A 24,459-nucleotide genomic window follows, 5' to 3' on the forward strand; every position below is an offset into this window, starting at 1 on the left:
ATGCAGTTATTATGGAATTTTTCCCACATTTATTCCCCTAGTTACATTAGTTCTGTTGAGACATTATCCTCTAGTGAGTAATCATACATCACAGTTGGGGCTACAAATATGTGTCTCATTTTAATAATATGAATGCTTTAAAGTAAAAGTAAGGCACTTACAAATTTTTTTTTTTTTTTGCTTCACTGAATTATTAATGATTTTATGGATATGCAATTTTTGTTACATAATCCTCTATCCAATCAAAGCTAAACTCTGTCATGTTTTTTCCTTTGTGGCATAAGTGCTTTGCTTATGCCTTCTAATGTGTTAGGTTATAATTTCTCAGTCTTATATGCAATCTTATCAAATATTGAACCTATGTTTAACAATTTTGTAATTTAGCTCTAGAGGCTTTGTGCCTCCCCCCTCAGATAATTTATTTAATACTTTTATAATCTCTACAGCATTGGTCAAGTGTGGGATATTAAATTAATAGGTCATCCACATATTGGAACAGTGCATTGTCCAGCACTAGATCTTTACAAATCTGTTTCAATAATTAATTAATTGAAAATATAAAGTAAATGAGGAAATTTAGCAGTAATCTAAAATAAGTGAGTTGTTTACCTTTGTAGGTAAAAGTTTCTGCATTTCTCGTCCAGTTAAATAATAAAGAAAGCAGAGCATAAATCAATTTCATTGAAACATTTTACTTCAGGAGGGATACTAGTTAACAGTGTGTGTGGATCTGGAACTTACTGTGTGCTGGCCAATCTTCAAATACATCATTTATATTTCTCCAATCATGTACAAAAATAAAGCTTTAGCTACAGAAAATATTGGTGTTTTACAATAGCTTGTTGTTTCTACTAAAAACTCCTAATGCCTCAATAGTGCTTCTAACATTTTGTTGTTTCCTGTCACAATGGGTACTCTTGTTTTCTATTTTAATTCTTACGGATTTTGCTAATTTTTGTTAAACTTAAATATGTTTTAGCTGTTCCAGAAATTAGTTCGAAATCAGCTGCTCTATTTCTGATGTTAGGCCTGCCTGTATTTCTGGGATGACTGCCAAAGCATCTCTATCTTATCTGTTGCAACTTCTCCTGCCAGAACCATGGTGCGCACAACTTTCTTGTTTCTCCTCTCTTCCAAAATGAGCAGTATAGAATTTTACTGCGTTCCCTATTTTATTTTTCATCATATGGCTAAGATCTTTATACTAAAATTATTTGCCTGCAAAATAGTCACATGTGCTGTAGAGTCAAAAATCCTTTTTTTTTTTTTTTTTAAATCAAGTGTCTATCTGTGAAGCTGTAACTTGGGGCCCTATTCTATATGTCACTAGGTGACTATGGTAGGGCGGGAACCAAAAGTGGCGGAGAAAGGTTCCGTTTAAAGATGGTTTCCGCCCGGACCCGATTTTAAAACACCATTTTACTTCCTGGTCTCCATGACAACGAAAATTATGAGGAATGAGCAACAGGTGTGGCGAATCAGTGGAGCAACCCATGATTGGAGGAGGGAGTGAAGACAAGTCACATAAAAAGGTCCAAAGAAGCACAAAGGAGCAGAGTTGTTTTCGGGCGTGAGTCCCTTTATGCCTTGGGCAAACCTAACCACACGCTCCGTCCCTGGAGGAGCCGAAGGGCGCCGTTGATCCGTGAATCACTTATGGTGTAAGGAAAGAGTGCGGCTGCCAAAAGAGGCGAAAAGGACGGGGCTGTGAAAATTAAAGGGACACCACACCGAGGTGCTTTTGGTGTACTGTGTGTGCGCTGTGTTGCTGCTGTGCAGACCCGCTTTATCGACCAACATCGATCCCTTGGGGAAGAAGGAAGTATAAGACGATCGGGCGAAGGGATCATTGGGCGATTTCACGTGTGACTGGGCTACTATCGAGTCAGCGAGTACATTGTTGTAAGATTATGTTGACAACGAAGAGTGAGTAACAGCTGATGTGTGTCGATGAAGTATTTATATGAAGAGCTGCTTGGTGTACATGTGAAGTGTGTTGAAGGTTCCTGGCCCCACTGAAGAGAGGAGCGTGGGCGAGCCGTGGATCGATCGGAAACACGGGAAAGAAACTCAACTGGGGAAACGTGTGCTGTCTGTTATCTGGCCCTGCGGAGGAAGGAAGCGTGGGTGAGCCAAAGAGGTAACTGTGAACATACAGGGGCTGTATTGATCAAAATTGTGTACTAACCCGTCTTCTCTGGGGAAAGGACAACGCTCAACCCGCCTCACGAGGTAGTCAAAGCCAGGCGGCTTCAGTCCATAAATTCATGTAAAGTGTGCGTGCAGAGTGCTGTGGGTGTGTTGTGATTATCATTTTTGTTTACACTAAAGCTTGCTTTGTATGCTGTGCTTGTAGCGACCAAAGCTGCCCTGGCCCCGGACGGTCGTGAGAAGGAGAGAACACGCTGTGGTTGGAGCCCTATGAGAAGGGGAATTAAAGTTCCTTTGTTTTGCCTCCCTGTGTGTTAGCAAGAGTCACACCACTCCAGCCAGCAGGCAGTGGCGAAGCCCGGCGGTACATCAGAGTGAGTAGCAGCCAACGTGCACTGTACGGACGGAGGGTCGTAGTTGTGTGTAGATCTATCCAACAGAAACCCCGGGTGTGGGTGGAGCCTCGTCGAGAGTTCGCCCCAGCTCGCGACCCCGGTTACTACAACAGAAGGGGGAGCTAGGGAAGCGTTCGGCTCTGTGCCACACGACTCCTCAGTCCCCACGACACCCAGGAAGTTTAGGTGACGAGTGGAGGTATACTGTGTACGGACGCTGCTGCGAAAGTCCACTGCCTGTAAAAGCAATGGAAAGCCCAAGTCTTGTGAGTAACTTACCATTGTGATGTGTTACCTACCTTTGGCTTATAGCAACGTCTTAAGGAGGAACGAACCGTGTCAATAGTGTGAACCACTCACCTGTGCCCCAGTGAACGCCCCGAAGTGAATGGAAAGCCCAAGTCTTGTGAGTAACTTACCATTGTGATGTGTTACCTACCTTTGCTTATAGCAACGTCTTAAGGAGGAACGAACCGTGTCAATAGTGTGAACCACGTACCTGTGTCTCAGTGAATGCCCCGAAGCGAATGGAGAGCCCAAGCCTTGAAGAAGCGGAGGGCGCCACGAGTCAAAGGACAAAACCAGGAAGGAGTCCCAGCCCCCGTTTCATGGTCCAAACCGCCCTGGAGGCGAGAAAGAGATATTTGTTTTAAACTGCCCTCTCCCCTTTCCCCCTTGTTTTTAATATTTAAATAAAGTTATATTTTAATTATAATATACTTGTCTGTCTGGTCATTGGGGTGGTCTTGGGAAACTCCTCGAGGTGGCAACTAGAGAGGGGCGTGACCCTTTAGAGATCTCGGGTCCGATCCGGCCTGTGACATATATGTGGGGAAATCAGGGGACCTTTCTATCATTCCTTCTCATTTATTCACTCTTTTTCTAGATCTGCTCTGGATAAGGGGTCATACATCATAATACAGTAAAAATTCAGACTGTACCTTCTATGTTCATTAATTTGCTCTTTCACAAACTTTTCCATTTTGTAATTATCATGTATATATTCTATTCTAAGTTTTCCTATCCAATATACATTTACTTGTGGTGTCATCATTGTAGTTTTTCTAAGTATCTCACTGTTAATATAAATTCCTGGAGCAGTCAGAGGTGTCAGCTGGGTTTTTTCCTTAAAATCCTGCTTGTTTTTCAAAATTTTCAGACAGGTGGAGGTGTGTGGTATAATTTGGACTTACGCATGTGTAAATTGCTCCAGTGTCAGTCATCATAGGTTCAGACTTGCCTTCAACTTCAACCCGCAGAGTCAATAATCTGACGTCAGCATTGTCAGTTATCATTTGATGTTGGCCCCTCCCGTTAGGATCCTCTGGGCAACCTTAGTAGCTTTGGTCTGGCCCACACCACAGATTCACTGGGCCACACTGTGATTGTTGTTGTGATTGCTGCTGCTGCTATGGGTGGGCCTTACTGTCTCTGGTTTGGCTGCCAGTCTTGTTGGTTCAACCGTCCGCCTTGTTAATTCTGCTGTCAGTTTTGTTGATCTTAATTAGATCATGGGTTATTCGGAAATTCACTTCTGAAGTGTCCAGGCTGCCCCAGCATCTTCACAGCCCCAGCATCCTTCCCGTGATCTTTTTGGTCTGCCTTGTCCTGTGCCTCCTTGGTGTTTTTGTCCATTCCTGCTGTTTTGCTGTTTTGGCTTTGCACAGATAACAATGAGAGTGGCTTGCTGTTGAGCATTTCCCGGAGTGGGTTGGGCTGGTGTTGCTATCTGTGTTTGCTGGATGGTGGGGGCAGGTGTGTTGGTGAGCGCCATTAAAGCTGGTTGTTCCTCCTTCAGAACAGCTTGTGCTTTTTTCTTAGTTTTGCTCACAAAGTCGTCTTGCTGTAACTGTGCCAGCCCCCTCTGCATCTCTCTCTCTCTGCTGTTGTTGCCTTCAGCTCATTCTTTCGGTGCTGCTCGACTGCATGTGAAACATGATGACAGAACTCCTTGTGTGATTTGGAGTTCAGTTCGACCACATCTTCGAGTTTGGTTTTAACCGGTGGTGGCACAGCTTCCACTATTGCATTTCTGACCAGTGCAGCTAAAACAAAGTCTTCTTCCGGGTCTTTTCACAGTTCTTCACACCACCGTTTCAGCTGTTCTTGCATATATGCTGTTGGATTATCTGTTTCACCAATAGGATCACCTTTCAGCATCGTTGGGTCAATCTGCATGGGGTATTCTCTGCATTTTGTTGTCCACATGCTCTTCCTAAAGGGGGCAAAGGTCATTTGATCTCTTCTGATGTTGTCAATTGCAATTCTCAGTCCAGCATCATTCAAAAGTTAATTCAACTTTGTTCCACCGACATACTTTGCCAACAGGGCCTTGATATCTCCTATGGCTAAGACACACCCTGCTGTCTTTTGCTCAAAAATGTGTATCCATTTTCTGGCTCCTTCATGTATTTCTGGAAGGCGTGCAGCTAGTCCATAAAAATCCTGCATGGCCCAGTGTAAATATTGTCCTTGTTGTCCCCTTTATCAAAATCAGGCAAATTGATGTATTTTTGGGTTCTTCAACATTGTCTCTTGGCATAAATCCATGCAGCTTGCTGTTCTTGTCCAACGTTTACCCAGCTTCCAGTCTCAAACTTTAAATCCTTGCACCCTCTCTCTCCATCCTTGAGATACCATCTGCTTGCTTGAATTTTCCTCTTGCTTGTAGCTTTTACTGGTCTGGTTTCTCCAGCCTGCCTGGTCCCTACTCTACACTTCCTGCCGGTGTTGTATCATTTACTTTTTTTTATGTCATTCCTAAATTTGTCCATCCTTAACTTAAGCCTTTTTGTTCTGCTTACGTCTAGGGGTGTTATCTGATGTAGGGCTGTGGCTACACTATCATATGCCTTATGTATCTCAGGGGGTGTTAAAATCTTTCCTAAAGTGTTGGCTGCATCAGCCTATGCGCTAAGAACTGGGTTGTGGCCTTGGTTTGCTGTGTGTTTTTTTTTTTTTTAATTGGGCCTGTGGGCTCATCTGTGTTTGTGGCGAGTTTAGGGGTTTGTAAAAGGGGTTGTGCTCTAGCCTGTGATTGGTCTGGCTCTACTTCTATTCTGTCCTCAAATTGTATGTCACCTGTAATTATTGGTAATTGGTTTTCAGATCCCTCATCCCTAGAGGAGGCATTTTTTCTTTGTCTGCAACTTTTTATCATCTTCTTTTAGAATCTTTTTATTCTAAATCTATTTACTCTAAATTTTAAAAAGTAAAGTCCCTCCTTTTCTTTTTTTTCTTTTTAAATTAAAAACAATTATTTTATTATTATCATTATTATTATTCTTTTCTCATCTCTTCTCTTATTTTACTCTGAGGGTTTGTAATTCCTACAAATTTTCCATGTCCTCACACACTGTTACCTCAAATGTTCCATCCTCTAGTCATTTTGCCTACAGTGTTTGGTACGTTTGGTCCATTTGTTTGGAAGTTCTTGTAATCAAATCCCTTCTGATAGGATGCCTGGACTTCAGCCTTTCCAATGATATGGATGCCATGTCTGAAAAAACACACTTCACCATAATTAGAATTAATTACATGGGTTCATTTGGAAAATGTATTTCTTCAAGGTTCCTCCCTCAAATTCTCTCACAAATACTCTTATTACACTTTCTCTGTCACAGGCAATCAAAGGCCTACGCTCACAATGCACTGTTCATGCATATACTCTTATCACAGATTACTTTTTATTAATTCATTTATTTATTCATAATACTGTTTATTATTGTTTACTATTATGTAATAATTAATGTATATTCCCTAATACAAAATAAGGGGTGACCAATGAATAAATAGACAACTTCACACTCACAAATAATATTTCCAAAATATTATTATTTCCAGTTTCAGGCATACGTGGCCTACTTGATCTCTGAAGGTTGCATGAGCAAACCTTATCTAAATATTCTATCAACATGACATCTCACAAAGGATTCTAATTATTACTTGCCAGGTTATCTATGGCCACTTTTTCTGTACTTCTGGTAACTTTTGTACTTCCACTAATTATCTCAGATACCAGTCTATTAATTTTATATTATATTACTGCTAAATATTTGCTAAATGCTTTTCCAAAAGTGATTGTTAATATTTCTTATTTCAGTTTGAATTTAAACATTTCACACTCTTTCTGCTGCTAATAGGAATGTTCGTATCAGTTAATTTTCACAACCGACAACCGCAGCTTATTAACTGAACATTAACCATTAACTTATAAGATTTTAATATAAATTTGTCATTGAGTAAAAATAGTTGACAGTTGTCTGTGACCTGGTAAAAACAAAACATTTTATCTCATTTAAACGTGCAAATAGGAGCGACAGATCTACAACAGAATCAACAGGATTCATACATTATCAGATATTCACGCAACATTACCTCATCAAAGACCACGCAATCAGCTCAGATGATTGTTATCCAAAAATGGCAGATTGTCTCTTTTTCATCTACCACAGAAGTCATTTCTAAAGTAGGACGCATTTCAAAAAGTTTTGCTTTTGCTAATTTGTGTCATTTAGGGGCCACCTTTGTGTCACCATGCGTTAGCAATTATTATTATATACAATATGAACATCCCTAGCTGCTATAAATACACGTCTCTTATATTTTAAGTTATTATCATCCATAATTACTTCATTAAGTCTATTAAGGAAAAAAGAAAATGAGAAAATGAAAAATAAGATCAAAAGCTAAGTTTTTAAAGATAAAATCACTCATATTTACAGTTTATATTTACAGAGGCCTCACTTTCTCTTTACTAACACACACTGATCTCTCATATGCTCTCACTCAAAACAGTTTTTCATTCACAAAAATCTCTCTCAATCTTTTTCTCATACACAATGAGCCCCTCCTTTCTCTGCTCTCTTAGTTCTTATCTTTTCACACACACACAGTTCTAGCAGGCAAACATTTTCCCACGCTGAATAAGACACAGACATAGAAAAACACTCTCTCATCAGTCCAACATTTATATAGAATACACAAACTGATTGCAGTTTTAACACAGTTCACCAAATTAATGCTACAATTACTGACAAAAACAACACATAGCAACAAGACAAATTACACATAGATCGTACCAGCGACCACCTGACCTACAGGATTTTTTACAGGGTTTATTCGAGCATCTAGCTCCGGACCCCAAGGCCCGACCTGCCCAAGCAGGGTTTTTTCGAGCACTTAGCTCCGGACCCCAAGGCCCGACCTGCCCAAGCAGGGTTTTATCGAGCACCTAGCTCCGGACCCCAAGGCCCGACCTGCCCAAGCAGGGTTTTTTCGAGCACCTAGCTCCGGACCCCAAGGCCCGACCTGCCCAAGCAGGGTTTTTTCGAGCACCTAGCTCCGGACCCCAAGGCCCGACCTGCCCAAGCAGGCTTTTTTCGAGCACCTAGCTCCGGACCCCAAGGCCCGACCTGCCCAAGCAGGGTTTTTTCGAGCACTTAGCTCCGGACCCCAAGGCCCGACCTGCCCAAGCAGGGTTTTTTCGAGCACCTAGCTCCGGACCCCAAGGCCCGACCTGCCCAAGCAGGGTTTTTTCGAGCACCTAGCTCCGGACCCCAAGGCCCGACCTGCCCAAGCAGGGGTTTTTCGAGCACCTAGCTCCGGACCCCAAGGCCCGACCTGCCCAAGCAGGGTTTTTTCGAGCACCTAGCTCCGGACCCCAAGGCCCGACCTGCCCAAGCAGGGTTTTTTCGAGCACCTAGCTCCGGACCCCAAGGCCCGACCTGCCCAAGCAGGGTTTTTTCGAGCACCAAGCTCCGGACCCCAAGGCCCGACCTGCCCAAGCAGGGTTTTTTCGAGCACCAAGCTCCGGACCCCAAGGCCCGACACGCCTCTCGCGTGACCTGCCCAAGCAGGGTTTATTCGAGCACCAAGCTCGACACCCGCACTCACACGCACACCTGTTTAGAATCTGGAACCCTTTTTGCTTTATCAATTCAATATTTTATCATTATCTTAATGGAAGCAAATAATTTAGATTATAAGTATCAAATTGCTGTGTTCAATTTGGAGAGACCTAGAGTATCAACACCGCTCAGGGCTTACCTTCGGCAGACCACACAAGCACTATACAGAATAAGCGGTAACGCTTTAGATTATAGCCCGGAAAGTACTACGTAAGTACAGCGAATTTACAGCGTATGTTTCTGTAATTATAGTTTACTTATGAAGTACGTACGTGTAATTACAAGGGAACAATTTATAATATTTGGGAAATAAAGGGGTAATAACCAGGAAAAATACAAATAATATATGCAGTAAAGTACTGCGTAAGTACAGCGAATTTATAGCATACATTTCTGTGATTATAGTGTACTTATAAAGTACATACATGTAATTTTAAGGGAACAATTTATAATATTTTCGGAACAAAGGGGTAACAAGCAGTGATGGGAATAACGGCGTTATAAGTAATTGGCGTTAGTAACTGCGTTATTTTTTTCAGTAACGAGTTATCAAATAAATTACTGTTTCCCCCGTTATAACGCCGTTATCGTTACTGACATTAAAATGCTGCGCATTACTAAAATTGATCTTACTGTAGTGATTTTCAGCCGCGTATGCTCACTCTCTAAGCCAAAAACACTTTTTTTCTCTTGTGTGTTGTGAGAAACATAACGGATGATGATTGGCTTAATTTCCATCGGTAGCCAACCAGAGGCAGAGTTCACAAAAAGGCCCGCCCACACGCGCAGTGCGAGGAGCCAGCACTGCCGAGCAGCAGTGTTAAAAAGTCTGAGCAACTTGGTCACTTTGTCGCTAGATTTAGCATCTTTCTATCACTTTAGCGACTTTATAGGACAAATCTAGCTATCTTTTCTGGCGTGGTTGGAGACTTTTGTAGACTGACATGAAAATACGCGTCGTTTTCTCTTCTCAACGAGCAGCGGTGCTTCTGCTGACTGTGCCCCATCTCAAAGCACTGACATGCAGCCCGGTCATCGCGCATCAATCACTCTGAAAACACCGGCGACAGGGCGATGGCAAGTACAACAAGCTCAAAGGTAGCGGACGCAAACACGAAGTATAAAGCACTACTTTTCCATTGTTGAGGTGAAAGGCAAGAATGTTTGTGTAATGTGCAACTTATGCCCATGAAGAAAAAGTCTCTCCACGTCTGTGGCTAGTAATTCTGATCTAATAAAGCACCTCACATCGTCACATGCTGCCACAAAATTAGTGATTTCTCTTTAGTATCCATTTTAGTCATTTAACATATTTAATTTTGTAAGGGGCATTCAAGTTATTTGAAATATTAAAAAAATTTTAAGTAACGCAGTAATTACTTTTCCTGGTAATTAATTACTTTTATAATAATGTAACGCAGTTACTAACTCAGTTACTATTTGTGAGAAGTAATTAGTAACTATAACTAATTACTTTTTTAAAGTAACGTTCCCAACACTGGTAACAAGTGCCACTTTAATTTACAGCCCGCAGATGTTGTATTTACTCTTTAACTACGTGAAACAAGGGGTAACAAGTGCCACTTTAATTTACAGCCCACAGATGTTGTATTTACTCTTTAACTATGTGAAACAAGGGGGTAACAAGTGCCACTTTAATTTACAGCCCGCAGATGTTGTATTTACTCTGTAACTACGTGAAACAAGGGGGTAACAAGTGCCACTTTAATTTACAGCCCGCAGATTCTGTACTTACTCTGTAACTACGTGAAACAAGGGGGTAAAAATTTTTGACTTAGACTGTAACAACACAAAACAGTAACTACAGAAAATACACTCTTAGAAAGGATGTGTTAATTTTTTACACATCTTTGTGTGTTAAGTTTTTAACACATTATGTGTAATTTTAACACATTATATATCATTTTGTGTTGATTTTGTGTTAAAATATAACACAAGTTGTGTTAAAAGTAACACAAAATGTGTTGTTTCCATAATAACACAGAGATGGGTGGATTTCGGGACAACGCATTTAATGTGTCGTCCCAGAATCAACACTAATGTGTTGTTTTTAACACATTTGTTCTAAGAGTGTAGTTCTAGTTTTGCTTGCTTTGTTTTCACCAAAGTTGCCTTGCCTATTTTTAATTTTGCTTGATGACCCAACAAATTCCTGTACTCTTTTTCTTTCTTAAGGTAAGTAACCTTTATTGAAAATTCTAAATAAATTGTATCGTACTAATAAATAGCATAAACACATTAACTGAATTTTAAGTTTTGTTTAGTTATCTAAAATACTTACTGCATATATTTTTTGTATTTTTCCTGGTTGTTACCACTTTGTTCCCCAAATATTATAAATTGTTCCCTTATAATTACACATACGTACTTCATAAGTATACTATAATTACAGAAACATACGCTGTAAATTCGCTGTACTTACGCAGTACTTCACTGCATATATTATTTGTATTTTTCCTGGTTGTTACCCCTTTTGTTCCCCAAATATTATAAATTGTTCCCTTATAATTACACGTACGTACTTCATAAGTAATCTATAATTACAGAAACATACGCTCTAAATTCGCTGTACTTACGTAGTACTTTCCGGGCTGTAATCTAAAGCGTTACCGAATAAGCAAGTAAATTTATGCTCACCTCTATAGTGGCGCGCCCTTGTGTGACCTGGCCGACCTCTGCCCGTCTGCAGCCCTCCACTCCGTAGCCTCTGTCCAATCACGTCGCGGGGTCACCAAATTATGTTGTGGCAAAAAGTCTTAGCTTAAATCTTCATAAGAAAAATACTCAGGAGACAAAGGTTCCAGGTGCCAAACAAAAATTACTTTATTTGCTCGAGCCAAAGTGAGACAATCAACACCCCTCATAGAGGTGCTCAAAGATCATCTGCCCTCCCAACATCTGACTCCATTTTTATACAGTAAGATCAAACACTTCTTATCTGAGATGACGTATACTCTTCTAATTGGTCTCGGTCTGCCACAATTAATTTTATTTGTTTGATGTAGCAAAAGTGCAGCTGAATCCTTCCTCGTATCTAAAATTATATATTCAGCTTATTGGTTCTCATGGCCTTGGCCTAGCTAAAGTACAGCTGGACGAATTCTCTAATCTAAAATGACGTACTCTTGTTTATTGGTTGTTCCGACGTTGTTTCTCAAAATAATCGTGGCAAGAACAATCGGGGTATAGTGGCAGGATCGCACCTGGTCTCGTTTAATTAGGAAACTGAGAAAACGAAAGTTAACTAATCTGAAATGACGTCCTCTTGTTTATCGGTCGTTTCGACCTTTTCTCATAAAACAAAAGTTTAACTGGGTGTCTTATAGCCTTGTGTAAAAGCAATAGGCCTTAGGCCTAATATAATATTAATACAGTATATGATCAGTAATATACCCAACAAAAACTACTATACTAACTGAAATCTCCGTGAATCATGTGACGGGCGAGCTTCTGGACTTCCGGTGGCACAACTCTGTAGCCGTTTCTCAATATGCGTTCTTGTCTGTACTTGCGTTCTTGTGGACTTGTGAAACGTCATCAGTTGCGGCCCAAGTACTGTTCCAATTCAAAGTTCGCATCAAGCCCAAGTTCACATAAAATCCCGGGATGTGTTCTTGATCCGCCCATTTTATCGAGGATGCATCAGAGGAGACTTGTGTGGACTTATGACAGTGAAGTTTCCCAGAATGCATTTCGCGTCAGGAGTTCGTTCTTCCGAGTCTGCACTTGCAAGTTCGAACTACGAAGGACACAAGTCCGAGTTCAGCGTACTTGGTTTTGAGAAACGGCGTGTTTTTCTATGGCTCTGGATCGGTCTGGGGTTTTTCCGTTGAGGAGCTACTATGCGAGTCCCAAAGCTGGTCGAACCAATCAAATTGTGAGGGCGGGCCTTATACGATGATGGACAGATGTTTAACAGTAACGTAATCAACCGCGTCACCAAAGAGCGCGTGTGTTGAATCTGTTTACAACGAAATGGCTGCCGCTGGAGAATTCAGATGGGTGGATTCTGACGTTGAGTCTGTTCTAAAATATATCGACAGAGCATTGATTTTAAAAGAGGAACAGAGAAACGCGAGCAAGGCATTTGTTTATGTTTTTGCCGTCCTTCCTACGGGATTCGGCAAAAGTTGGTCGCACTTATGGAGGACAAAGTTAAAGAAGCAACTGAAATGAGTGTCACGGCGATGCAACTCGGCGTGCACGACGAGATGGATATAATTAGCGGTCGTTGCCAGCTTCTTTTCGGAAGCCCAGAATCGTGGCTGCTGAATAAGTGGAGGGACATGCTAGTCTCCGATATTTTTCAAGCCAACGTAACGTTAATGGGTATTGTTGTGGATGAAGTTTACCTAACGTACAAATGGTAAGAGATAGTCTTACTGTATGACTTAGTAAATACAATGTTGTGATATAAATGAAATGTTGTAAACATAGTAGGTGTTGATGTACATTGCTAACTCAGACTTAGTATAATCACAATGTTAGTGTCATTGTAGCGAAATAACTAGCAGTTCGATCAGGCTACAAAAGACGACATTTCAACATACGTTACACACTCCGTTGCTCTGATTGGTTGTAGGTCTATCCAATTGAGTGCAGAGGCATTTTTCGGTTGAGACACGCCTCATAATTATAGCTCAATGGAGCGGTATCAGACTCAAATTCTGACTAGAATTGAGTATGACTACGTCAGGCTAGTCTCATGCCATTAACTGTGAGAAAATTATTATATTCAGTATGTAGGGTTTTGACTCAGTACCTTAGCAGTGTTTATAAAGGGAGAACATGCTTTTCTGCTGAGTATTTGTACAGTACAGTTAAAAAGCAAATGAACTGCTGCTAAAATATGTGTAGTGATGTTGACAAGCAGTCTCTTCTGTAATCAGAGCAATACTGTATACTGATCAGCACTACTTTATTATTTACCTTTATGCATATTGTAGTGCAGGGGTCTCTAAACTTTTTGTGAGCAAGGGCTACCACAATGGATAAAACAATCTGCTCTATCAAGTCTCCTCAAAACTTTTTTCTTTTACTTGTTGATTTTATTTGATTTTACTTGATATATTTTGATATATTTTATCACTGTTTAAAATGTTAGCACATATTAAAGAAACCAAGCTATTAACAAAACTATGTAATGCATACATATTTAAATTGAGGCTATTAATAGAATGTGCTTTGGCAGGTAAACACACAGACCATGTTGGAGACCACTGCTGTAGTGTAATATATTGTTGTTGCACAGTTTTCTATTTTTCACTCGTTTGTCTTTCACTGTTTGTGCTGGGTTGCACACATGTGCTTTAAATGGCTAGGCTAAAACTTCCTTTTTTAGTCATCTAAGTCCATCTAACAGTTGACTTGTGTGCATTATTAGTATGTGTGCAGGCGGAGTAAGTCTTGCACATGTGGTTACATGTTTCCTGATATGGCAAAACACACCAGTTGCACACACTATATTGGCAAATTTATTTTTATTCCCCTTTACTTCCCTCCAAACTATACCCAAGTCTGTACAACGACACACAAACACTGTTTATCTTTGTGATAGAGGTTTTGCCGGCTCCCAAAACTCTTCAGGAAGTAGAAGTCCCAATCGTGAGCAACAGGCAATGTGCCTGCCAGTACAAGCCAACAGATGGTGATATAATCACATCACAGATGATCTGTGCAGGGAGAGCAGGCAAAGGAGTTTGTCAGGTGAGTGCAATGAAGAGAAAGAATTTCGAATAACATACACTCTAAAAATGGCTGGGTTATTTTTGACCCATAATAGGTAAATATTGGACAGAACACGAGCTGGTTTAAAAATTACCCCGTGCTGGGTTAAAAATTACCCAATGTTGGGTTGTTGTTATGCAACCATGGGGTATAATAACCCAGCAGTTGGGTTAAAATAACCCAGCATTGGGTCAATTTCAACCCAACAGTGTGTTCTGTCCGATATTTACCCATTATGGGTCAAAAATAACCCAGCCATTTTTAGAGTGTACGTATAGCCTAATGTCCATTTCTTAAAAATTAAACACCTCATCTTATTTTAATCAGAGGTTCTCAAATGGTTTTGGATCAGGACTTGAATGTGAACAACATGAACAGAAGTTACATTAAAGTGTTAAAGTCAGTGGCAGGATGTGTATTTTACACCTTCAGTAGTGTCCTACCTGATTTAATCCACCATCAATATGACGCCAGCTTGTTGTATCACATACAGATATCTCATGCAGTGTGAAGGAATGCTATATATATATATATATATACACACTGTTACAGTATAGATGGCTTCAGCTGCAACGTTTGATACTATTGGCTAGTAGTGTATGTTTTAATGTTAATTAAATTAACTTTAGTAGTACGCTCTTTGACCATCCAATCAAAAGACTATGAAAATATCAACTACTATAGATGGCCCTGAAGTCGCCAACTTGAAATCTGATTGGTTAAAGCAACAGCTTCATTATCATTCATTTTAAGCTTACAGGCGCCAGCACTACTGTTTCTGAAGGTCTCAAAGCAGAGTTTCTTGTCCCTGCCTGGCAACAAATGATGGCTGTAATATAATTGGATAAAAGCTCCAACATAAACATACCCCTTCTGGAAGCAGCGCAAACCTTGAGAAAATGTATAAAATGAAGAAAATAGACTATTGGGAATACAATGCACATTTATGGAAAATAAATTATGTCAGTGATTCTGATAGTATTCAGGCCAGAAAAGAAGGCCTTGCATGTCCTGACCGTCCACCAATAGTTAAAATGTATTTACCACAAGTTAACATTTCAAGTGGATCAAAGCCTTTCATAAAAGTCGTCTAAAATTTTAAACAATACTTGTGCTTTTTTCCACTTCAAATGTTGACTAGTATAGCATGAACTGAATAAACTAAAAAATAGTAACACTTGTAACCATGTAACCTGAATAGGAGCAACATCATAACACTCTTTTGACTAATTTTTGGATTACTCAACTTTAATAAAAAACAATAATTTACTCACCCCCATGTCATCCAAGATGTTTATGCCTTTCCTTCTCCAGTTGAAAACAAACTGTGGCATAAAGGTGTTATCTACCAAAACAATTGTCACTTTCACCAACTAAGTGGCGCATCAATAGGCAAAACAATGGCGCATCAATAGGCAAGTGCAAGATGAGTTTGTCAGGAAAAACTTCGGAGTCAAGTGCAAGTTAACAATATTTATTTAGAAAATAGAATGAGAGATCTGGAGAGCAAAGTCACTGGTAGATCCACACACGGCACACGCCCGTTGACTCACTCTGGATGATAACACTACTGTGGGAATGAAGCACTCCCACAGTAGGAGAGAGTGAGTCGGCGCTACACGATAGTCCAGTACAGATCCGAAGGGAGAGAGAGAGCCACCCGGAACCCACTGGTCACCGCCTAAAAACGAAGCGAACCAGCGGTTCCGAGAAACAACAGTCATTAGAGTCAAAGTAATCCACAATGGTAAAAGGTGTACTCCACTCACGGGCGATGATGCAAACCGATGAGAAACAGAGACAGCTGGTGTACCGCCTAGAAACGAAGCGAACCAGCTGTTCCGAGAGACAAACAAAGTCAATGAGTTCCAGTAATCCACAAGCGAGCGGTCCGGGCGAAGACGAGTCCCCGAACGCCACAAACCAAACCTGGGGTAACAAGAGGAAGAGACAGAGAGCGACTGACAAGACAAGGCAGGGCAGCAGGACTGTGATAAAACAATGAGCGCGCAACGAAAGACAGGACTACGGGCAATATAAAGGAAAAGGTAAACAAGACACCACCGGTGAACAATTACCGAAACAAGGGGGCGGAGTTAGTGAACACACGAGGAACCGGCACCACAGGTAAACAACACACACACACAGATCACACAGCCATCGATCACCCAGCAGTCATGACAGTAGCCCCCCCTCCACGACCGGCACCAGACGGACCGGGAGACTCACCCTGTCGCCGACGGAGGTCCTCGATCAACCCAGGATCTAGCAAATCCCGACCCGGAACCCAGCTCCTCTCATCCGGACCGTATCCTTCCCAATCCACTAAATACTGAAATCCTCTGCCCCTGCGGCGGGAGTCTAGTAACCTCTTAACAGTATAGACAGGGGCACCATCCACTAGACGAGGGGCGGGGGGATTAGGGGCAGAGACAGGAGGGTTATAGCGAGCAAACATCACAGGTTTAACCTTGGATACATGAAAAACAGGGTGAACCCGACCAAGAGAAAGGGGTAACTTAAGCTTTATCGTCACCGGATTAATGACCTTAGAAATACTGTATGGCCCAATGAATCTCGGAGCCAGCTTACGAGAAGGCTCACGGAGAGACAGATCCTTGGTAGAAAGCCATACCTTTTGACCACAAACGTAACGGGGTGGAGGTCGCCGATGACGATCAGCTGCAGCTTTGGTTCGTCTGGAATTAGATAATAACAGTGTCTTAGCTCTCCTCCAGGTGCGTCTGCACCTGCGTACGAAAGCTAACGCAGACGGAACCGCTGCCTCGGGCTCCTGTGATGGAAACAGGGGAGGTTGATAACCGATGGAAAGTTCAAACGGGGATAAATTGGTAGACGTAACGGGAAGAGAATTATGAGAATACTCAACCCACAGGAGCTGATCGCACCAGGAATTCAGATATTGTGACGACAGACAGCGGAGCGTTCTACCGAGATCCTGATTAGCCCGTTCGCATTGCCCATTGGTCTGCGGGTGATAACCAGAAGACAAGCTGGCCGTGGCGCCAATTTGTCTACAAAACTCCTGCCAAAAACGAGAGATGAACTGAGGACCCCTATCTGACACTACGTCAGTCGGAATACCATGTAACCGAAAGACGTGATTAATCAAAACATGAGCCATCTCTTTTGCAGAAGGTAGCTTGGGCAGGGGAATGAAATGAACCGCCTTCGAAAAACGATCCACCACAGTTAGAACAACAGTGTTACCATTAGATGCCGGTAAGCCAGTGACAAAATCAAGGGCTATATGAGACCAGGGGCGGGAGGGCACGGGCAAAGATTTAAGCAGACCAGCGGGTGGTAAATTAGATGCTTTATTACGAGCACAAACCGAACAGGCTAGTACAAACTGTCTGACGTCAGTGGACATAGAAGGCCACCAAAAACGCTGGCGGATGGCAGCCAACGTTCTCCGAATACCTGGATGGCCGACAAACTTGGACTCGTGACCCCACCGGATGACATCGGAACGTAACCGCTCAGGAACCCATAGGCGACCCGCTGGACACCCCTCCGGAACTTCCCCCTCCCGGCCGGCCTCTCTCACCCGCTGTTCGATTCCCCATACGAGGGCGCCGACCACCCTCCCCTCCGGGAGAATGGTCTCCGCCCTCTCCGAATTGGACTTCTCGAACAGACGGGAGAGAGCATCAGGTTTTGTATTTTTCGAGCCAAGTCGGTACGAGAGGGTGAAGTTGAAACGATCAAAGAAGAGTGCCCAACGAGCCTGCCTAGATGTTAGTCTTCTGGCCGAACGGATATATTCAAGATTTTTATGATCCGTCCAGACCAGAAAGGGCTCCGAGGTTCCCTCCAACCAGTGACGCCATTCACCCAAAGCGAGTCTAACCGCCAACAGCTCCCGATTCCCTATGTCGTAATTACGTTCTGCTGGGTTTAACCGGTGAGAGAAAAAAGCACACGGATGTACTTTCCCATCAATAGACGATCGCTGTGATAAAACGGCGCCTACCCCGACATCAGATGCATCCACTTCCACTATAAATTGTTTAGCCGGATCGGGAATAGAGAGGACAGGCGCAGAGATGAACCGGGACTTTAACACATCAAAGGCCTCCTGAGCCTCTCTATTCCAACGGAAACATACGTTAGGTGAAGTGAGAGAAGTAAGAGGCTTAGCGATCTGATCAAAATTTCTGATGAAACGCCGATAAAAATTGGCGAACCCCAGAAATCGCTGAAGCTCCTTCCGAGTGTCGGGTACTGGCCAATTGGCAACCGTCTTAACCTTAGCGGGATCGGGACGAATTTCTCCCTCGGCAATAACAAAACCCAGAAACGAAACCGACTTCCTGTGGAACTCGCACTTCTCCGCCTTAACGAATAATTGATTCTCTAAAAGCCGTTGTAAAACCATGCAAACGTGCTGAGTGTGTATCTGCATGGAGGGAGAAAAGATGAGAATGTCATCGAGATACACAAAGACAAATCTGTTAATCATGTCACCCAGCACTTCATTGACCATGGTCTGGAAGACAGCTGGAGCGTTACAAAGACCGAACGGCAGAACGGAATATTCCCAGTGTCCTGAGGGTGTATTAAAGGCTGTCTTCCTCTCATCGCCCTCTTTAATACGTACCAAGTGATAAGCGTTGCGCAGATCTATCTTGGTAAATACGCGCGCTCCCTGTAATAACTCGAATGCTGATGACATTAATGGCAAGGGGTACTTATTCTTAACAGTAATGTCATTCAGCCCTCGATAATCAATGCACGGACGAAGAGACCCGTCTTTCTTCTTTACAAAGAAAAATCCAGCACCAGCTGGAGACGAGGAGCGGCGAATGAGACCGGCTTTAAGAGCGTCATTAATGTATTTATCCATAGCCTCTCTTTCTGGTTTAGCTAGGGAAAATATACGACCCTTAGGCGGAGAAGTGTTGGGAAGTAGTTTGATCTCGCAATCATACGACCGATGAGGAGGCAGAGAAGTGGCCCGAGACTTACTGAAAACCTGATACAAATCCGAGTACTCCGCCGGGACCCCTGAGAGATCGACAGCCGGAACCTGCGAGACAGAACAAGAGACAAGAGAAGGAGCAGGACCAAGACAAGAAACATAACACGAAGACTTCCAAGATAACACAACATTGTTCTGCCAATCAACGTGAGGATTATGTTTGGATAACCAGTCATGACCTAAAATGACTGGTGATCGTGAATCCTCTAAGATGTAAAACTCAATTTCCTCACGATGATTGCCAGAAACAAACAAACTCACAGGGGGTGTGCGGTGCGTGATCACAGCCATATGCTGGCCCTTCAATGTCCAGGCAGACAAAGGAGAGGAGAGAGGGATGAATGGGATACCCCAGGACTTGGCCAACCCAGCATCCAAAAGACACGCCTCCGCACCGGAATCCAGCAACGCCTGTGAATGGAAGGAATTAATAATGACAGGAAGTGTTGTGCTGCTTACGGGAGACTTAAATGACGTTGCGCCCACCGAGACTCCCAAGTTCATCGGTGGGCGTGAGCTTTTTACCGAACATGTGGCCGCCAGGTGCCCCGGCTTGCCACAATATAAGCAGAGGCCATTAGACAGACGACGATTTCTCTCACCAGCAGAGATACGAAACTTGCCCAGCTGCATAGGCTCCTCGGAAGGCGTCTCTGAAGCGGCCTCCCCTGGTTCCCACATCAGATGGCGAAATGAGCGATGCAGATCTCTCTGCCGATGGCGAGACTCAACCCTCAGAGCCAGATCGATGGCAGCTTCCAGTGACGTGGGTGGCTCCCTCAGTGCAATCTCGTCTTGAATGCCCGGTGTGAGACCCTCGAGAAATTGCGCTCTTAATGCCGCGTCGTTCCAGTTGCAGCAAATAGCGAGAGTCTTAAATCTTATAGCAAAGTCAGTAACGGAGTCATTACGTTGCCGTAATCTCACCAACTCAGCCGCTGCCATCTCTCCCTTGTGTGACCGGTCAAACAATTTTAACATCTCCTCCTCAAGAGCCTCGAATGAAAATGTAAAAGGAGCTTTAGCCCCCCAGGCGGCCATACCCCAGTCTCTCGCTCTTCCCGTGAGTAACGTCAGAACATAGGCCACCTCGGAAGTGGATGAAGAAAATCGACGGGGTTGGAGCGCAAAGACGAGAGAGCACTGTTGCAAAAAGGATCTGCAGGTGTTGGGGTCGGCATTGTAGGTGGGGGGTGTTGCCGTGTGTGGCTCCCGTTCAATCGAAACGGCTCCTCCGGATGAGGCTGGAGCTTCATAGTGAGGAGTCACTTGGTCCAAGCGATTACTGAGCTCCTTACGTTGCACAGACAAGATACTGAAATCCCTGGCAGCAGCAGACAATAATGATGAATGTTGATCGATGGCCGCCCCCTGCTGGTGAAGGGCGGTCTGCACCTCCAGTGTCTCTAAACTTGCTGACTCCATTAGTGGCGCGCTCATCTGTCAGGAAAAACTTCGGAGTCAAGTGCAAGTTAACAATATTTATTTAGAAAATAGAATGAGAGATCTGGAGAGCAAAGTCACTGGTAGATCCACACATGGCACACGCCCGTTGACTCACTCTGGATGATAACACTACTGTGGGAATGAAGCACTCCCACAGTAGGAGAGAGTGAGTCGGCGCTACACGATAGTCCAGTACAGATCCGAAGGGAGAGAGAGAGCCACCCGGAACCCACTGGTCACCGCCTAAAAACGAAGCGAACCAGCGGTTCCGAGAAACAACAGTCATTAGAGTCAAAGTAATCCACAATGGTAAAAGGTGTACTCCACTCACGGGCGATGATGCAAACCGATGAGAAACAGAGACAGCTGGTGTACCGCCTAGAAACGAAGCGAACCAGCTGTTCCGAGAGACAAACAAAGTCAATGAGTTCCAGTAATCCACAAGCGAGCGGTCCGGGCGAAGACGAGTCCCCGAACGCCGCAAACCAAACCTGGGGTAACAAGAGGAAGAGACAGAGAGCGACTGACAAGACAAGGCAGGGCAGCAGGACTGTGATAAAACAATGAGCGCGCAACGAAAGACAGGACTACGTGCAATATAAAGGAAAAGGTAAACGAGACACCACCGGTGAACAATTACCGAAACAAGGGGGCGGAGTTAGTGAACACACAAGGAACCGGCACCACAGGTAAACAACACACACACACAGATCACACAGCCATCGATCACCCAGCAGTCATGACAGAGTTATCATTGAAAAGTACTTATTTTAATTTCTGTGGCGAAAATGGTGATCGTTTCGCTAGATAAGACCCTTATGCCTTGGTTGAGATAGTTTAGAGTCATTTGAAGCTGAATTGAAACTGTAAACTGTTGAGGTCCACTATATGGAGGAAAATCCTGAAATGTTTTCTTCAAAAAACTTAAAGAGCACCTATTTTATTGCTGATATACAACGTTATTTTGTGTATTTGATACAATACAATGTGCTTTCATTCTCTTCCTAAAACGCACAGATTTAAAAAGCTCTGTGTCCCTGATTGGCCTGCTAATCTGTACGTTGTGATTGGCCTGAATACCTCTGATGTCTGCCGGAAATGTGACGCTCCTTACAATGTTTAACCCTTGTGTGGTGTTCGTATTTTTGTTACTTAGACGATGTTTGTGGGTCTGGTGGACCCAGAGCATTATTAGTATCTTAAACCAATGCATTCATACAAATGTATGTAATATTGTTTACAGATGTTAACTTTAGCCTTATTGCAAGTAATATAGACAGAATTTATGGTTAATATTGGTCATTTACCACTGGTAGAGGACTATTTATAAACTAAAGTGCCATTCGTTTTTGTGGTAATATGGAATAAAAGAAGAAAATTCTATTCTGATCCAGATATTGGGGGGAAAATCATATTTATCTTAAATAAGTATAAATGAAACAAAGTTTTTCATCACTGTTGATGTTTAATTATTTGAACTTTTTGAAATTGTACACATTTGTGTCAGTCTACACAGCACAGGCCTCAAACTGAACAGATGCCGTATCATAAGACATCATCCACACTAAACACATAACCTGTTCATGCCAGCCAACACAACACATAAGAAGCAAATTTTTAATGTGTAGCTGTGTTGTATATGCATTTCTTGCATTTTATACACATATACTGTGTCCATCTGGTCCACACACATTGAAGTACAATGTGTTGCTATTGGCCACAACTTAGAATGATGAAAATACATGGATAATATTTTACTTTCTCTATTATTCTCTCTCTCTCTCTCTCTCTCTCTCTCTCTCTCTCTCTCTCTCTCTCTCTCTCACACACACACATCTTTGTGGGACATTTGGTCCCCACAACGTGATAAATAGCAGGTACACACACCATAGGTTTTGTGGTAAACCCATGGTTTTACAAATGGTAATCAATATACCAAATAACCATGATTACTACTCTTTTACTACAATAAAACTATGGATTTTTTATAATGGTAAAATGTAGAATGGTTCCTGTTAGACAGAAGGTAAAGTGTTTGGGACAGTAGGTACAGACAAATGTTCATGCACGGCATATAACATGTTGTATCCTTGCGGCATTACAGCAAAAGCAGAAGGAGAAAACTCTGACATGCATCCATCACATATGTACAGACATGTATACAAACACACTCATGCACTCACATGAGTCCCAGGTAGGAGAAAAACAGAGTGAAGTTACATAGCACATTCAATTTTTACACTTTTATTAACCCCGGGTCCAGTGGACCCGAACACCACATATGTAATATAAATGTGTAGGGGGGGGTGTACAGTGTACATTAATTATAAAGTTGTTTATTTTTATGTTCTTCATAGAAAATGAGCCAAGGCCAATGAATTTGAGGTTGAAAGAACAATTAATTGCATAATTTTTCTTTCAGTAAACATTCAAAACGGGTCCCACAGACCCGAACACCACACAAGGGTTAAAAGATTTGGTTGCTAACAGGAGTTAACTTACAGCCTGTGAGTCTGAAGCGAGAGGTATTATAATAATGTCGGTGTTGTCTACATTACCAATCCCAGGAAGTAAACTGTGGCCTACAATCCGTGTGTTTGTTGTAGTCAAAGAAAAGAGATGGATTGGATAACATGCATCATCGTTTGCTTTGGGGTTTGTACCTTTTGCATATTGTTAACGTGAACTAATACACACTTATACACCAAAGGAAATGTAAAAACAAGAATTGGGTGATAGGTGCTCTTTAATTTTTTCTCGACTGAACAAAAAAGACAAAAAAAATTTTGGATGACATGGGGGTGAGAAAATTATCAGAATTTTTTTTATGAAAGTGGAATATTCCTTTTATCATTGTTCATTTTCTTTACATTTCTTCATTTTGTAAATATGGTAAACATTAGATATATCAGTGTGTGTTATTCACATTTAAAATAAAGGTCGGTTACTCTTAACCTGTCTTGCTATCACTATTTAATCACCAGCCTGTTTCTCTGTCTGTTTTCTTCTGCAGGGAGATTCTGGGGGTCCATTGCAATGCAAACAGGGTTCTGTATGGGTTCAGGCTGGTATCACGAGTTTTGGCGTCCCCTGTGCAACAGAAGGCTTCCCAGAGGTCTATTCGCGTGTTTCTGAGTTCCAAACTTGGGTCAGTGAGAATGTAAATGAAACTGACATTGGCTTTGTGACTTATTTGTCCAGTGGAACAGACAGAGGCAGTAACTTTAAATGTACCACAGCTCTCTCAAATGGGGCCATTTCGCTTATGTTCACATGCAGTTCTAATTTTATCATTATCTTTACCACACTTACCACACTTAACTTCCTCATTGCTCATACACACATTGAACTGACTCACTGAGGTCTCTGCATATTGTAATGGAAACTATGATGAACTATTACAGTGAAAACTGAAATTGTAAAACAGGACAGATCTTTCAGTTGATTAAATGTGAAGTTACTTCCACATCCTTCAAGTCCGAAAAAAGTGCGTCCATCCTTCACAAAATAAATCCAAACGGCTCCAGGATGATAAACAAAGACCTTCTGAGGGTAATCCGTGCGGTGTTGTTGTAGAAATATCCATATTTAAAACTTTTTTAACGAAAATAACTACCTTTCGGTAGCGCCGCCATCTTAGTTGCGTCCGTATTCAAGATCAGAGCTTTACGCAGCGTACGGAGGTTTCTCTGCTGCTGCTCTGTGCCCCCGCCCTCCGAATTTGTCATACGTCACTAAGAAAAGTGCGTACACTACGCTAATACTCTCTCCTGAATACAGAGGAGTCTAAGATGGCGGCGCTAAC

General features: G+C 42.4%; 1 protein-coding gene across 1 annotated transcript in view; it reads left to right on the forward strand.

Annotated features, from left to right (window-relative positions):
* Nucleotides 1–24,218, forward strand: part of LOC135734447 (putative serine protease 46) — a 662,394-nt gene extending 638,176 nt beyond the window's left edge. The window contains exon 3 of the mRNA XM_073815899.1: nt 23,668–24,218. Coding sequence (XP_073672000.1) covers nt 23,668–23,818 — 151 coding nt within the window. The 3' untranslated portion in view covers nt 23,819–24,218. The remainder of the gene's footprint in view (nt 1–23,667) is intronic.
* The last annotated feature ends 241 nt before the right edge of the window (nt 24,219–24,459 follow it).

This window comes from Paramisgurnus dabryanus, chromosome 1 (assembly GCF_030506205.2).
Source record: "Paramisgurnus dabryanus chromosome 1, PD_genome_1.1, whole genome shotgun sequence".
NCBI classification, from domain to species: Eukaryota; Metazoa; Chordata; class Actinopteri; order Cypriniformes; family Cobitidae; genus Paramisgurnus; species Paramisgurnus dabryanus.